Source organism: Macaca mulatta, chromosome 13, assembly GCF_049350105.2.
Source record: "Macaca mulatta isolate MMU2019108-1 chromosome 13, T2T-MMU8v2.0, whole genome shotgun sequence".
Classification (NCBI taxonomy): domain Eukaryota; kingdom Metazoa; phylum Chordata; class Mammalia; order Primates; family Cercopithecidae; genus Macaca; species Macaca mulatta.
In genome coordinates, this window is record NC_133418.1 from 85,933,457 (window position 1) to 85,949,588 (window position 16,132).

Consider the following 16,132-nt stretch of genomic DNA (forward strand, 5'->3'; position numbering starts at 1 on the left):
TATAAAATGCAATGTGAATTAGATTAATAGTGTGTATAATCTATCCTTATAAATCTTGTGATTTACATAAGATATACCTTTTGGAGGATTATAAAATAATACATTAAACTGAAGATCAGAACAATGGGGTGGACAGTCTCTACAAATTAAGTACTTTCTAATTTTATTTGGAAAGGATCTGGAAGAACACGTGCCAGGCTACTAACAGTGGTTACCCATGTGGAGAAGAGTAGTAAGATTAGGATGGGGGCCGGGAAATGGAAAAAGGGAACTTGTATTTTTCATTTTGATCATTTGAACTTTTTATAGCAAAGATACGTTCAGGTATCATCTGTGTGATTTTAAACCATTTTAAAAATATTAAATAAAGAATATTTAAATGTTATTTAAAATATAATGTATTGCAGGTAAAGCAATGAAAAAATGGGTTGAATCCATCACTAAAATAATCCAAAGGAAAAAAATTGCAAGAGACAATGGACCAGGTCATAATATTACATTTCAGAGTTCACCTCCCACAGTTGAGTGGCATATAAGCAGACCTGGGCACATAGAGACTTTCGACCTGCTCACCTTACACCCAATAGAAATTGCTCGACAACTCACTTTACTTGAATCAGATCTATACCGGTATGTACTTTAACATTCAAGCTGAAAAATCATTTCAAAAGAGTGAATTTTTAAAATGAAATACTGATTTCTGCCTTACAGGGTTGTCCTAAGACTTAACTGAAATCGTACATGAAGTGTCTAGTAATGAGGCCAGGCAGGCACTTCCTGTTCTTTCACTCCCTTGGTCCCTCCAGCTGAATTTACACCTTCTGTCTTTCTGTGGTCACCCCTAGTTGGTAAGGCTAGGTTCAAATCCTGGCTTTACTAATTGCTGACCCTGGGCAACTTTAACCTCCTTGTGTAACTTTATCCTTCTGCCCCTTATTTTCCTCAAGAGTAAAATGGGGCTACTGATAGTACGTACTCCTGGGGCTGTTTTGAGGTTTGAAAGTCAATGTATGTACATTACCTAGCACAAAGTAAGGGCTCAATAAATGTTGGCTACTGCTTTATTGTGAACTTATAGCCATTATAGTCTTTTTTAGTTTATCATACTACATTGATATAATTATCTCAAAAATGTCCTTCTGATTTTAAATGGGGACTATTTAGAATCTTAAACTAAATTATTCATTTTTTAATAGCTAAATGAGAAAATGAGCTAAATTTATAGATCTCCCACTAAAAATCATATTTCTGAAAATTACAGTATTAGAATCTATTTTGTTTATTTCCTAGGACCCTTTTGTGGTAGGTTTTTTTCCTCTCCTCCTTTAGACCAAAAAAAAAAAGATGTAGGAATTGCATTGATTACTGTACCCTCTTTGAACTGATTTATAACAGATATCATTACTTAAATGTCTACTTTGTCACCCTAATTTATTAATAATGTTTATAAATGCTGGAAAAGATATTATGGAGGAGTTTCAACCTTGCCCAAAGCAAAATGCTACTATAAAGCAACACTAAAAGTACACAGGTATTTCCATAAAAATAGTTTTTAAAAACAGTTTTTAAAGGCCGGGCGTTGTGGCTCACTCTTGTAATCCCAGCACTTTGGGAGGCCAAGGCAGGTGGATCACCCAAGGTCAGGAGTTCGAGACCAGCCTGGCCAACATGGTGAAACCTTTTGTCTACTAAAAATACAAAAAATTAGCCAGGCTTAGTGACGGGCACCTGTAATCCCAGCTACCCGAGAGGCTCAGGCAGGAGAGTCACTTGAACCCGGGAGGTGGAGGTTGCAGTGAGCCAAGATTGTGCCATTGCACTCCGTCCTGGACAACAAGAGTGGAACTCCATCTCAAAAAAAAAAAAAAAAAAAAAAAAGTTTTAAAAAATCCATAAGGAAATATGCATAATTATACTTTTTTGTTATACCTTGTTTTCACAAACCTTTCTGTTGGTGTAAGAGGAAAGTTCATATGAGAGTTTAGTTTTTAATCTATCTCCTTTACTTAATAAAACAGTGTCTATATTAGAGGAAAAACTGTCATGTAGAATTATGTATTGATGATTTTAGAGCTGTACAGCCATCAGAATTAGTTGGAAGTGTGTGGACAAAAGAAGACAAAGAAATTAACTCTCCTAATCTTCTGAAAATGATTCGACATACCACCAACCTTACTCTGTGGTTTGAGAAGTAAGTATTCCTAGCATTCTTACATTTTATAGCTGTCAGCTATATTATGAATTTCAATGCAATTTTGTTTTTGTTTTTGTTTTTGAGAGGGAGTTTTGCTCTGTCACATAGGCTGGAGTGCACAACATCGGCCCACTGAAACCTCCACCTCCCAGGCTCAAGCGATCCTCCCACCTCAGCCTCCAGAGTAGCCAGGATTACAGTGTGTGTGATATTACACTCACCTAATTTTTCTTTTTTTTTTGAGACAGAGTCTGGCTCTGTTGCCCAGGCTAGAGTGCAGTGCGTGATCTTAGCTCACTGAAACCTCTGCTTTCTGGGTTCAAGCAATTCTCAGGCCTCAGCCTCCTAAGTAGCTGGAACTACAGACGTGTACCACCACACCCAGCTAATTTTTGTATTTTTAGTAGAGACGGGGTTTCACCATGTTGGCCAGGCTGGTCTTGAACTCCTGACCTCAAGTGATCCACCCATCTTGGCCTCCCAAAGTGCTGGGATTACAGGCATGAGCCATTGTTCCTGACCAATGCAATTTTATTTCTATATGTCTCATGTCTTTTTCCTCTGTTCCTCCTTTATTTAGTAATTGTTTTTCATTGAATGAAAATGACAATATTTTTCATTAGAAAACGTTGAATGTTTTTCTAATGTAGCATTTTAGTTTCACTAATTATTTTCATTAACTTTTTTTGAGGTTCTTTTAATGGTTGCCTGGTTGCCTTAGAGTTTACCACACACATCTTGTCAGAATCAGCTTCAGACTTACAGTAGCTTCATACCAGTGATATATAGAAATATTACTCCTATGTAGCTCTATTCCCTTTCTCCCTTTTTTGTGGTACTGTTATACATATTACATCTTATTAATAATGCAAATCAAACAATACATTGCTACAGTTATTACTTTACCATTTGTCATCATACTCTTAGACCATTAAAGCTTTGCTCTCACCCACCTCCTTTGTGTATTATTGGCAACATATTACACATATATTACATTTCTATGTTATAAACTCAACAATGTGTTTATATTATTTTAAGTCAGTTATGAGAAGAAATGAGAAAAAAAATACGCATTTACAAAATGTCTTTAATAATTACCCAATTACCTTTACTGGTGATCTTTGTGTGGATTCGAATTACCATCTGGGATCACTTGCTTTTCAGCCTGAAGAATTTCCTTTAGTATTTCTTCTGGAGGGTCGGCTAGCAACAGATTCTCTCAGTTTTTGTTTATCTGGGAAAATCTTTATTTTACCTTCATTTTTGAACAATACCTCTATCTTCAAGTTAATACTTTTTTTCAGTTCAAATACACTATTGAGCTTTTCCAGTAAGTTTTTTATTTCAGTTATTGTACTTTTTAATTCCAGAATTTCCATTTGGTTCCTTTTTATAGTTTCTATCTCTTTAATGATATCCTCTCTTTGATGCGCATTGTCATCAACACCTTCCTTTCCTTCTTTTTCATGCTTTCCTTTAATTCTGTAACCATATTCATAATGGCTACTTAGAAATCTTTTTTGTTATTGTTGTTAAATCTGACATTTGGTTGCTCTCACAGGTAGTTTCTGTTCCTTCCCCCCTCCCCCACCCGCACCCCGCTGTAAGAGTCATATTTTCTATTTCTTTGCATACCTCATCTGTTTTTGTTGGAACCCTGACATTTCAGATAATATATTGTAGCAACTCTGAGTGCTGCTCCTCATTCCCCAACCCCCTTTCCAGGGATTCTTACTGCGTGGCAGTGGTACTGGAAAGACCCATCCACTCCTTCCCTGACCACACACACCCAGCTATGAAACTCCACAATTTGCCAGCTGATTGCTCTGATGTTTTCAACGATTTCCTGGTGGCATAAATGCTATACAAAATAATGCAATCAGATTGTGGCTCCTTTGAAGGAATGGTTTTCTGAGATTTCTGTTTCATACTTGTTCTGACCCCAGGAGGGCTTCTCTCAGTTGTCTTATTTCCTAGTTCTCCCCTGCAAACTACTCTGCCTACAGTCTAGGGTGTATCTTCATTAGATCCACAAATCTCTTCCCCATTGCCTTTCACCACAATTTCCTCTGTTCTTAAGGGCACCATTAAATTTAAACTACTTTATACTTTGTTGCAAATGACAAGATTAGGAGCTATCTGTTTGAAACAGGGCTCTAAGGCTCGGGATAATGGCAAGCTTTTCTCTGAGTGACACTTCTGCCCTAGGAGCTTGGTTGAGCAGGTAGAGTGGCAGACGATGGTACTGTAGCCTGAGGTCTCCTTACCTGCCTCTTCTGGCATGGAACCACGCCTTCAGGAACCAGAGGAAGGGCTCTTTTCTCAGTATTCTCAAAATATCATACCCAAGGTAGAGTCTCCATTCCATAAGTGGAAGTTGGGCAAGGAAGGGTCTTCCCACGTTTCAGCTGCACTCAACTGGGACTTGGCCTCAGCAACAGGCAGCAGGGACAGGATGAGAAAACTAAAGTCCTGCTCCTGTACCTCACTGGGAGCTAGGTGTTCTTGACTGCAGGAATCTGGAGTAGATGCTCAGTCCACCCTCACTGAGCTGGGAGAAAGGAGGGAGGGACCAGTCTTGGTTCAAATACCAGACTCTCTTCCCTCTCTTACCAAATTTTTGTAGATATTCCTGAATAGATGTTTCTTTTGCCATTTGCTCTCAGGGCCATTACTAGAGACTTTAAATGTGTGTGTGCACATGTGCATGTGTGTGTTTGTGTGTTTTAATAATTTTTACCAGTTTCACTCAGTGAAACTCATACTATCATACCACAAGTCCAGAATCTCAATGCAATTATATATTAGGTTGGTGCAAAAGTAATTGTGGCTTTTGCCATTACAGTTAATGCTGTTCCTAGAAATGTAGGAAACATAGGAACAGAGCTGTTCCTAGAAATGTATGCAGCCAATTATATATGAAAGAAAGAAATTGAGCATTAATCACTGATTCTTGAATTCTACTAGAATACACCCATATCACAAAGACCTCACAAAGACTTACATACATACCACAAGATAGTAGCCTCACCAGTTAATTCTAATGCTAATAGAGGATGCACCAAATACAGTAGGAAAATGATTGTTTGACTGTACCAGTCTAGAAAACAGAAAAGAGCAGTATGCCTCACTGGAGGCACTGCCTTCCTTCTATCAGTCACCCTGAATGTGTCTTCTCTATAGTAGTTATACTATAGCCACCTGCCCCCACTCTCTACATTATTTTATTTACTAAATTCTTTATAACTTTATTGGAAAAACTCTAGAATCTTTAGTTCACTTTTTTTTTTTAATTCCCAGATGTATTGTAGAAACTGAAAATTTAGAAGAAAGAGTAGCTGTGGTGAGTCGAATAATTGAGATTCTACAAGTCTTTCAAGAGTTGAACAACTTTAATGGTGTCCTTGAGGTTGTCAGTGCTATGAATTCCTCACCTGTTTACAGACTAGACCACACATTTGAGGTAGGTTTCTACATGTGTTTTTAAAATGAACTTTCATTCCCTATTATAAACATTAGATTTTTAACAATTATTATCTTTAATTTTTAAATGTCTCATTTGTCTTTTCAGGAGATTAAAAGACTGAACTATCTAAGTTTTGTAATGAATTGGTTGCTTTTTAAAAATTAAACATTCCTATTAAAATGTATTCACAGGTCCCAGCCTAAGGTAGAAGAAGAAAAAACTTTTGGCACTTAATTTGTAAGATAATGTAAATTAAATGTTCACATAATTGTGTAAGGAATGACATGATAAACTAGATCTCTCTCTCTCTCACACACACACACTTTAAGTTTATACTGAGGTCTATGAAGATAATTTATTTAAAGCAGTGTTACAGTCATAAAATCGAATTGATACTGTTGTATTTGGGCCTGTTAGCCTAGTTTTTTTTTTTTTTTTTTTTGACAAGACCTTTGATTCCTTTTTTAAACTTATGCCTCCTATTTTTTTTTTCCTTATAGCAAATACCAAGTCGCCAGAAGAAAATTTTAGAAGAAGCTCATGAATTGAGTGAAGATCACTATAAGAAATATTTGGCAAAACTCAGGTCTATTAATCCACCATGTGTGCCTTTCTTTGGTAAGTCTTTCTGAATTTTTATTGCATTTCTGGATAAAACACTTATTTCATTAAATGACTGAATAATTACATGTGTAATATGCCAGCAGAAAATACTTGTCTGACCAATATTTAGCACCTGAAACCCTTTAGAATTTTTCTCATTAAGACTTAAGGTCAAGTCTAATATACATTTCATTTTCTATTTTCATCTTAGGCAGCCATTAGATATTATATAATACTTGTGTTTTTATATTTATAAAAGCCTTTTTAATTGAATTTTAATAAACTAAATACAGCAGAGGCATATTTATAACCATTTTTGTAAACAGTTTCACATGGCTAAAAATCATAGTGTGCCTGCTGTGTCTTTGGGCCCACACCTCTGGCACATCAGAATTTTAATTCTCTTCATCCTCTCTTATTTTTCCCCTTCTGCATCAGAGGAAGGAAGTACCTTTTCCTTCCTTTTTAGGACTGAATCTACCACCTGAATCTCCCTTTCTGTAGGTTCCTCTATCTTTTTCCATTCTTTATTTCCTGTATTTTCATGTATTCAATATCTCTTTCCTACTCTCGTCTTTTTTCTGCCTGAGTATATATATGCCCTGATGTTCCTTCTTTTGAATGCTTATAGAAATTATGGTCTTTAGTCTCTTTAGTATGTGCTATAGTTTCTTCTAGCCTTTTCCTCATCTATATCTATTTTTTTTATATAGTTTCAAATTCCACTGCATATAACAATGTTATGTCCTGATACTTTTAATATCTTTTCCCATATTTTATTGTTTGGCCTTTATAGCAACCATTTTTGTATTTACTTCTAATCTTTTTGCTGTGCACATGGTATATAATTGTAATTGTATCATGTGCATATTAAGGTTATTCACGTACCATATCTTATTTTTTTTGTATTTTATTAAATCTTAATTATTTATAATGGCTGCATAATCCATAAAATTGGACAATTTGTTTAACCATTACCCTGTGGTTGGACACATTGTTTCCAGATTTTTTGCTTTCCAAATAATTTTCTGATTCAGATTTTCATTTATACTATTTTTCTGTATTTGAAAATATCTTCTTGAGATAGATAACCAGAGGAGGAATTACAGTAGTGCTCCCATCTCCATGGTTTCACTTTCCAGCTTCAGTTATCTAGGTCAACTGTGGTCTAAAAACATGAGATATTTTGAAGACCACATTCATGTAACTTTTATTACAATAGATTGTTATAATTGTTCCATTTTATTATTAGCTATTTTTAATCTTACTGTGCCTAATTTATAAATTAAGCTCATAGGTATGCATGTATGTGTATGCATGTATAGGGTTTAGTAATAGTTTCAGGTATCCACTGGGGATCTTATCACCTTTGGATAGGGGAGGGACTACTATACATAGGTTAAAAGGTGTCCATCTTTAAACTGTTGATATGTATTTTTAAGTTGCTTTCTGAAAGGCTGCCATGAGAAGTGTATGACATTTATGCCGCCATCAAGTGTATGACAAAGGAAATTTCATCCCATGGTTTCCAATTTTGGATGGTACTTTTTTTTTTTCATCTCTGTTATTACAACTACTAAGCTATTTGTTGCAATAATTTCCATTCTTTGATGACTGTGGAGATTTTTTTCCAAACATTTCTTCAATATTTGCATTGCCTCTTGTCCATGTCCTTTTTTGTATCTCCTGCAAACAATCTGCCTTGTAGTTTTTATTCATTGACGTGTATTAGTTTTAAATTCTACCATCTGTCCTTTCTCATTCTGGTTTCTATTGTTTCTAACCTTAGAAAGTTCATATAATCTAGTAATTTAATAATCATATTTTCCTCTAGCTTTTTTATGACTTTCAAAATTATATTTAATTCTAATATCAAACTGAAGTATCTTTGATATCTTATGAAATACTCAAATTTATTTCCCCACCCAAATTATTTATTTGTTAATCCAGGTTTATTGAATGATTCTTCTTTTTCCCTGTTTACACATGGGACCTCCTTCCTTTTTTTTTGTTGTTTTTTGAGACAGAGTCTCGCTTTGTCACCCAGGTTGGAGTGCAGTAGCTGCCATCTGGGCTCACTGCAAGCTCCACCTCCCGGGTTCACGCCATTCTCCTGCCTCAGCCTCTGAGTAGCTGGGACTGCAGGCGCCTGCCACCACGCCCAGGTAATTTCGTTTTGTATTTTTAGTAGAGACGGGGTTTCACCGTGTTAGCCAGGATGGTCTTGATCTCCTGACCTCACGATCCGCCCGCCTCGGCCTCCCAAAGTGCTGGGATTACAGGCTTGAGCCACCGCACCCAGCCAGGGACCTCTTTCTTTAATATGTATTGTATCTCACTGACTTCCTATCCCCCTGCCACAGTTTTAAGGATTGTCACTTTATAATCAGTGATTCTCAGCAGGGGGCAGTTTTTGCCCCCCTAGGGAGCATTTAGCAATGCCTGGAGACAATTTTTTTTAATTGTCCTAATTGGGATGGTGCTACAGGCATCTAGTGGGTAGAGGAAAGAGATATTGCTAACATACTGCAATGCACAGGACACTTCCCCACAGCCCATAAGTATCCAGTCCAAGAAGTCAGTGGTGCTGAAACAGAGAAACCCTGCTTTATATAGTGTTTTCACAGATGATAAAGAGTTGGTTCTTCAGGGTTTCTTCAGTCCTTTTTTTTTTTTGGCCAATTTTGCCTATTTTTCCAAATGAACTTCATAAGTTTGGGTGGGAGGAGATGACCCCAAATGTAACTGGAACAATCTATCAATTAATTTCTAAAGACCATTTATTATATTTAGCATTTCCCCTTATTATTTTTCCTGGGTATTTTTGGTTTGAATGGTATTCGTTCAGTTACCTTTAACTCCAAGAATTTTTAATTTCCTTGGGTTTTCTAAATATTTAATCATGTTTACAAAATATAATACAGTGTCTCTTCCTTTGACCTGATTTCTGTGTTATGTCTTACATAACTGGTCATTAACTTCCCAAACAAAGCTTTAAAAATAATGGCAGAAATAAGCAGCTTGTTTTAAACTCAGTTTTAGCAGGGATAAAGTATAATTTTACTACTTGCTCTATTAGATGGTTTTTATCCTTTTAAGAAAGCATCATTCTTGCTACAGAATTGCTTCATTTCATTCTTTTAAAAATACTAGCCTTCAATTTATATCTACAAACATGTTTTTTTAATTACTTCTATTTATAATATATCTTTCTCATTTCTGTTTTTACTTATTTGCTTTAATTTACTTTTTTCTTCAAAAAGATAAGGTCTCTATCTGCTGCTTTTATGAGGTTTAAAAAAAATCATTATTAATTCCTAGTTTTCCTGAGGACTTTTCCCCTACCTCTTCTTTTTTTTTTTTTTTTTTTTTTTTCCTTTTTTGAGACAGGGTCTCGCTCTATCACCCAGGCTGGAGAGTACAGTGGCACCATCTTGGCTCACTGCATCCTCCAGCTCATGGGCTCAAGCAGTCGTCCCGCCTCAGTCCCCCAAGTGGGAGGAACTACAGGCACAAACTACTATGCCTGGCTAATTTTATTTTTTGTAGACACAGGGTTTCACCAGGTTGCCCAGGCTGGTCTTGAACTCCTGAGCTCAAGAGATCCACCCGCCTTGGCCTCCCAAAGTTCTAGGATTACAGGTGTGAGCTACCATGCCCACCCTGACCCTCTACATTCTTGATAAAAATATGGAGTTCATAGATTTTTATCTTCCTGGTAAAATATTAAAGCCTTTATGTTTTTGCTTAAATATGTTGACTATGTTACCAGTTCATTCAAGGGGAACTGGAAAGGCTCTGGATATATCTGACGTTATATTATTCAGTCTGTCAACGTATATTTCTTGAATACCTACTAAGTACCAGGACTACATCAGGTGCTTAGAAAAGTGAAAAATACACAGTCACTATGCTCACCTAGCCTATAGTCATGCTACTCATGATGTCCTGTGGTCTCTGGTACACAGACATGAAAAGAAACCTCAGACCCATTCACTGACTCACTATTTGGCCCCTGCTCCTCTGTCATCCTAATTGCGGGTATTTATTCATACAAGCTGAAACTGTCCATTCTTCTCTAAGATCTTTATAAACTTAACGGATCTTCATAACATGTTCTCTCTTTTTTTTTTTTGAGACAGAGTCTCGCTTTTATTGCCCAGGCTGGAGTGCAGTGGTGCGATCTCAGCTCACTGCCACCTCTGCCTCCCGGGTTCAAGCGATTCTCCTGCCTCAGCCTTCCAAGTAGCTGGGATTACAGGCACCCACCACCACGCCCACCACCACGGCCGGCTAATTTTTGCATTTTTACTAGAGATGAGGTTTCACCATGTTGGTCAGGCTGGCCAGGCTGGTCTCAAACTCCTGACCTCAGGTGATCCACCCGCCTCAGCCTCCCAAAGTGCTGGGATTACAGGTGTGAGCCACCGCACCCGGCCATAACATGTTTTTAAATGAATGAAGGAAGTTTCAGACCTACTTTAGAGTATGATTTCATAAGGTGTTTTAAAGTGAGCTGTGTGATTTCTTGAGTGAACACAAACATGTAGGTAGTTTGATAGGCACACAAAGTTTAATAGGTACAGCTATCTGCCAGCCTTTGTACCTCTTTCTTCTTGCTCATCTTCCTAGTTACTGAGCTTCTGCTCCTTTAAGGTAGTTTATCTACAACTGACCCTGGTCAGTTTTGGTGCCCTGTCTTTGCTATTCTTAAGTTAAAAGTTATCAATCTCTGGAGTTAGACAGCCTTTTGTATAGTTCTGACCCAGTGGGTAAAGCCAGATGTTATTGCTGCTTCTGAATTCCATCCTGTCTATATGGTAGTTTATAGAAACTCCTTCCAGATTCTTTTCCTAAATTCTGGATACTGGTTTTCAAACCCCTTCTTTGGGGGAGGGTCAGAGATAGTACCTGATACTTCCTCTATTATTTTACCAGCATTATTCCCATCTTTTGCTGGCACTACCACCATTTACAGAATAAAAGTAGGGCAGTTACTCCTTCCAACGCTCTGCCAGATGTCTCAGGTCTGTAACACAGTTTTTCTCCATAAACTAAAATATTCTGATAGGTAGAATGGATAGATGGGCTAAGAAATGAATTTTTTCAGCTGGGCGCAGTGGCTCACGCCTGTAATCCCAGCACTTTGAGAGGTTGAGGTGAGTGAATTGCTTGGGGCCAGGAGTTCGAGATCAGCCTGGCCAACATGGCAAAACCCCATCTCTACTAAAGATACAAAAGTTAGCCAGGCATGGTGGTACAATTCCTGTAGTCCCAGCTACTCAGGAGGCAGAGGCAGAAGAATTGCTTGAACCCAGGAGGCAGAGGTTGCAGTGAGCCGAGATCACACCACTGTACTCCAGCCTGGGTGATGAGGCGAGACTCTGTCTCAAAAATAGAATTTTTTCTAAGGTAAAAGGATGTACCTTAATCAGGTTTGTCATCAAACATCCAAGCCTTTAGCATTGACTTTGCCCTTTGCTTTTACACAACTCTGATCTTGTGTCCTCCTTCTGTTATGTGTAAATTTGCTTTGTCTCCATTCTTGCTTTCCAGCTATTTTAGAATTGATTCTCATATCCTGGCCTATCTATTAAATGCCTCTCTTCTATTTTGAAATAATATACTTCTTCATTCAGTCAAAAACATTTGTTGAATGCCCCTATGTGTTATGCCCCGGGCTACATGCTAAGCATAGACAAATAAGATACAGTTCCATAGTTTCTGCTCCCTTGAAAGAGCACAGAAGTAAGTCACAGCACTGTGTAGTAAGTATAACACTGTATTGCAGAAAAGTGTAGATTGAAGTGTGGACAAATACTATAGAAGCCTAGAATCCTTAGCTTTGTCCTGGGAAGGATGGGAAAGACAACAGCAAAAAGGTGAAACGTCAGCCTTCTTCTTTGTCATAATGCTCTGTTTTCCCTTTTCCCTAGAAGAGCTGCCTCCAGAGGTAGGGTATGTTAAATGATGTATTGAAGTACAGAAATAGCTAGACTTTCTATTTATGTATTTTTTAAAACATAAAAAAAAAACTAAGCTTTACTAGTATATAATTCTCAGGTTTATGCTATACATACTACATATATGCTATGTTTTTATTAAACTATATATGTGTATATAAGGAGAAAGCGAGGATATGTGCTTAAATATTTTTTACTGATGCAGCGTAAGATCAAAGTTGGGACACCACTGCTGTGATCATTTGTTCTTTTAGCTAGCCATCAGTTAGGCATAAAATAATTTCCAAATTTCATCCCGAACTGTACCGAAGTGCTACTTATAAGCATTTTCACAACTTCATTCAAGTGTGCTTTCAAGAACAAAGCTGTGAGTCTTCATTCCCACTGCCCCCGTTTCCTCCCCAAACCAGTTAATCAGTTCTTGGGGAGTCTACCTCTTAAATATTTATCCACTCCCAGTTATCCCCATAGATACTAGGGCAGCCCTCATCATCTCACCAGGACTATTGTTAGCCTACTAACTGCTCTTAACTCCTTCCAACCCATCTGGCTTCATAGTACAACTATAGTAATCCTTCTAGAATGCAAACAAAGATCCTTATAATTCCCTAATTATCTCCTAGATAAAAGTTAAGCTATTTAACAAAAGGCACTTCATGACCCAGTCCCAGTGCTAATACCTACAACTCTTCACAGATGGGCCATCAGTTTGTGACCAAGGTTGATTTGGGCTGCCATTGAAATGCATATTCTTATGGACATGTTTGTCAGACTGAACACTGAGCTAAGTGGATCATGCAACTTGTGTAGAGGAGAGTACAAATGGCTGAAAGTAAAAGCCAAATGACAGGCAGATGTGAAAATAAAAAAGCCTGTGCTTACTAGAACATACAGTCACTTTGTCTTAATGAATGTATCATCACGCATAGCCTAGGTGCTGAGAAATAACCAAGTAACTAACGCAGTTAATAACTGGATCCTTTTAAAAACCAAACAGGCATTGATGTCAGTTAGATTTCATTATTGCTGATCTGTTCAATATTGATTTGGATCCTTCCAAGGATGTGGCCAAAGATTTCTGGGTATGCCTCTACTACAAAAGCATTTTGAAGTACAAACCCAGCCCTTGCCTATGTCTATCCTCATACCCTGCCACTCTTTCTCTACCCCACACACCAAACCCCTGTGGTCTGGCCATACTAAAGAGCAAATTATCTCTATATATGTCTTTCAAGCAAGCTTCATCATGAATCAGTGCCTTTATACACATTGCTGCTTTGCTTAGACTGCTCTTCTATCTTATTCTACTCATTACACTTCTCATTTTTTGAGACTTATTCTAAGCATTATCTCATCTGTGTTGCTTTTTCTAATTCTCCCAGCTCAAGACAGAATGCCTCCTTTTTGCTCTCATAGCATCTTATGCATTACTACTAATATAGCACCTCCTAGTATGTAGCACTTAGCAAATTATACTGTAGTAGCCAACAGTTCAAAGCTCTGGATCCCTGAGGTCAGGAACTCCTTAAGCACTGGACTGCTGGAGGTCTTCCTCATCTTTGTACCTGCAGTACCTAATGCAGGACTGGCTTACAGCAGAGAATCCCTACATGTGTGGGGAGTGAACGAACTCAGATATTCACACTCCTTTTTTCTCCCCAAAGCATAATAATCAGTACTTTAGGGGAAAAGGTAGAAGCGTAATATTAGGGCAAGATGCAACAACAGCATCAACAATCACAACCATGGCTAATTAATACTTAACTTTTGTCAGGCTCTATTCTAAGCTCATACATACATTCACTCATTTGTTTCTCACAGCAACTCTCCCGTCCTCACTTTACAGATGAGAAAAACAGGCACAGAGAGACTAATTAAGCAATTTGCACAAGATCACACACACAGGCTGGTCGTGGTGACTCATGCCTATAATCCCAGCACTTTGGGAGGCCGAGGTGAGTGGATCACCTGAGGTCAGGAGTTCCAGACCAGCCTGGCCAACATGGTGAAACCCCATCTCTACTAAAAATACAAAAATTAGCTGGGTGTGGTGGCACATGCCTGTAATCCCAGCTACTCGGGAGGCTGAGACAGGAGAATCACTTGAACCCAGGAAGCGGAGATTGCAGTGAACCAAGATTGTGCCATTGCACTCTAGCCTGGGAGACAGAGTGAGACTCCATCTCAAAAAATAAAAAATATAAAATATAAAAAAGTACTAATAAGATCACACACAAAGAAAGCAGCAGAACTGGTTCCAGAGCCTTTATGCTAGAAGAGAAAGTGCCTGTTATTTTGTTCATTCTCCTCCTCGTCCAGTGTACAACTGTAGTGATGGGGAAACAGGAAATCAATTACCAGGTTGCCACAAAGTCTAGAAACTACTGAAGACCAGAATTTACATAAATTGTATGCAGTCCTGCATTTGACAGGCTTGCAAAACCTTCCACATTTCCATGAATAAGCCTATCCAAATAGTACTACTTCTCAATTGCAAATCATAACAACCTCTTGTGGGGCCCTCAGAGCTGACTAAGCAGAAGCTATGATCCTCTGAATTTAGTATTTTTCCTGTTTGCCAAAAATTATGTGTCATTAGTGACGAAGTTATTCTTAAAGTTCCTTTAATAAAACTGATTTATAGCAAATAACAATGGTTTGGAGGGGGTATGTCAGATTGATTATTCTTCCTAACAAATCTATTAATTTTATTAAACTTGGCCTCCCTCCCTTTTTCTTGGATGTTTATAAAATTTAAGTCTTTCACAGATACTTTCTCTTAAGCTGCTGTTTTTCATATCATGGAAATCTGAGCCTTGGTTCTTTTGTTATGGCAATTGAGATGGTACAGTGTAATACCCACAATTAATGAAACAGGAAAAAAACTTGCATTTTCCTTCTTTATCCTTGAAATCATTCCTTTATATCTTCTAGGAATTTATCTCACTAATATCTTGAAAACAGAAGAAGGCAACCCTGAGGTCCTAAAAAGACATGGAAAAGAGCTTATAAACTTTAGCAAAAGGAGGAAAGTAGCAGAAATAACAGGAGAGATCCAGCAGTACCAAAATCAGCCTTACTGTTTACGAGTAGAATCAGATATCAAAGTAAGTTGAATTATTTAAAGATTCGTACTTCTGATTAAGTTTATAAACTACCTAATAAAAGGCAGGTTTATTTTATAGGGGAGAAAAAGTAAACTAAACCTTAAAAGAAATAATTCAAATTTACTTGTATTAAATGTTTTCTTAACTTTCCATGAATTTCAAACTGAATTTATAATTTTTAATATTAATATTTTTTTCTTTGCATTTATTTTAGAGATTCTTTGAAAACTTGAATCCGATGGGAAACAGCATGGAAAAAGAATTTACAGATTATCTTTTCAACAAATCCCTAGAAATAGAACCACGAAACCCTAAGCCTCTCCCAAGATTTGTAAGCATTTGCATATTCATATTTATTTTACAGTTAAATACTTTTTTCAGTTGTCATCTACATCTGGTGATATCATTACTACCGTATGTGTTATATAGATTAGTTTTCCATAAAGGTATTCAGGGATGAAGTATACATGTGATAGTTAAAAGTAATGAAAAAGTACTTAATAATTATGTCCAGGAGCATCCCACTTGTTTCTAAATAAATGAATGTTAATATTAATTTGAGTAAATCCTGATATTAAAGATGATGAAATTGATCAAATATTATATGTTTTTAATTTTTTTACCCCAAAAAATGTTATTTAAGATTTTAAAGACAGGAAATTTAATGAATTTATATGAATTCACTTATAACAAATATATCTACTTATGACATTTTAAAAGTAATGACTTATTACAACTTTCAACCATGAATCATTAGCCATAAAATACCAAGTTTTGCTAACAATACTTTCTTGGGAAA

The 16,132-nt window shown here is 37.1% G+C and overlaps 1 protein-coding gene across 3 annotated transcripts in view; it reads left to right on the forward strand.

Annotated features, from left to right (window-relative positions):
* Positions 1 to 16,132, forward strand: part of SOS1 (SOS Ras/Rac guanine nucleotide exchange factor 1) — a 148,653-nt gene that overhangs the window by 117,344 nt on the left and 15,177 nt on the right. For all 3 annotated transcript variants that reach the window (XM_028831741.2, XM_028831742.2, XM_077959694.1), the window contains exons 14-19: positions 408 to 630; positions 2,072 to 2,191; positions 5,495 to 5,657; positions 6,161 to 6,278; positions 15,161 to 15,333; positions 15,548 to 15,664. In XM_028831741.2, the coding sequence (XP_028687574.1) occupies positions 408 to 630; positions 2,072 to 2,191; positions 5,495 to 5,657; positions 6,161 to 6,278; positions 15,161 to 15,333; positions 15,548 to 15,664 (914 nt within the window). The remainder of the gene's footprint in view (positions 1 to 407; positions 631 to 2,071; positions 2,192 to 5,494; positions 5,658 to 6,160; positions 6,279 to 15,160; positions 15,334 to 15,547; positions 15,665 to 16,132) is intronic.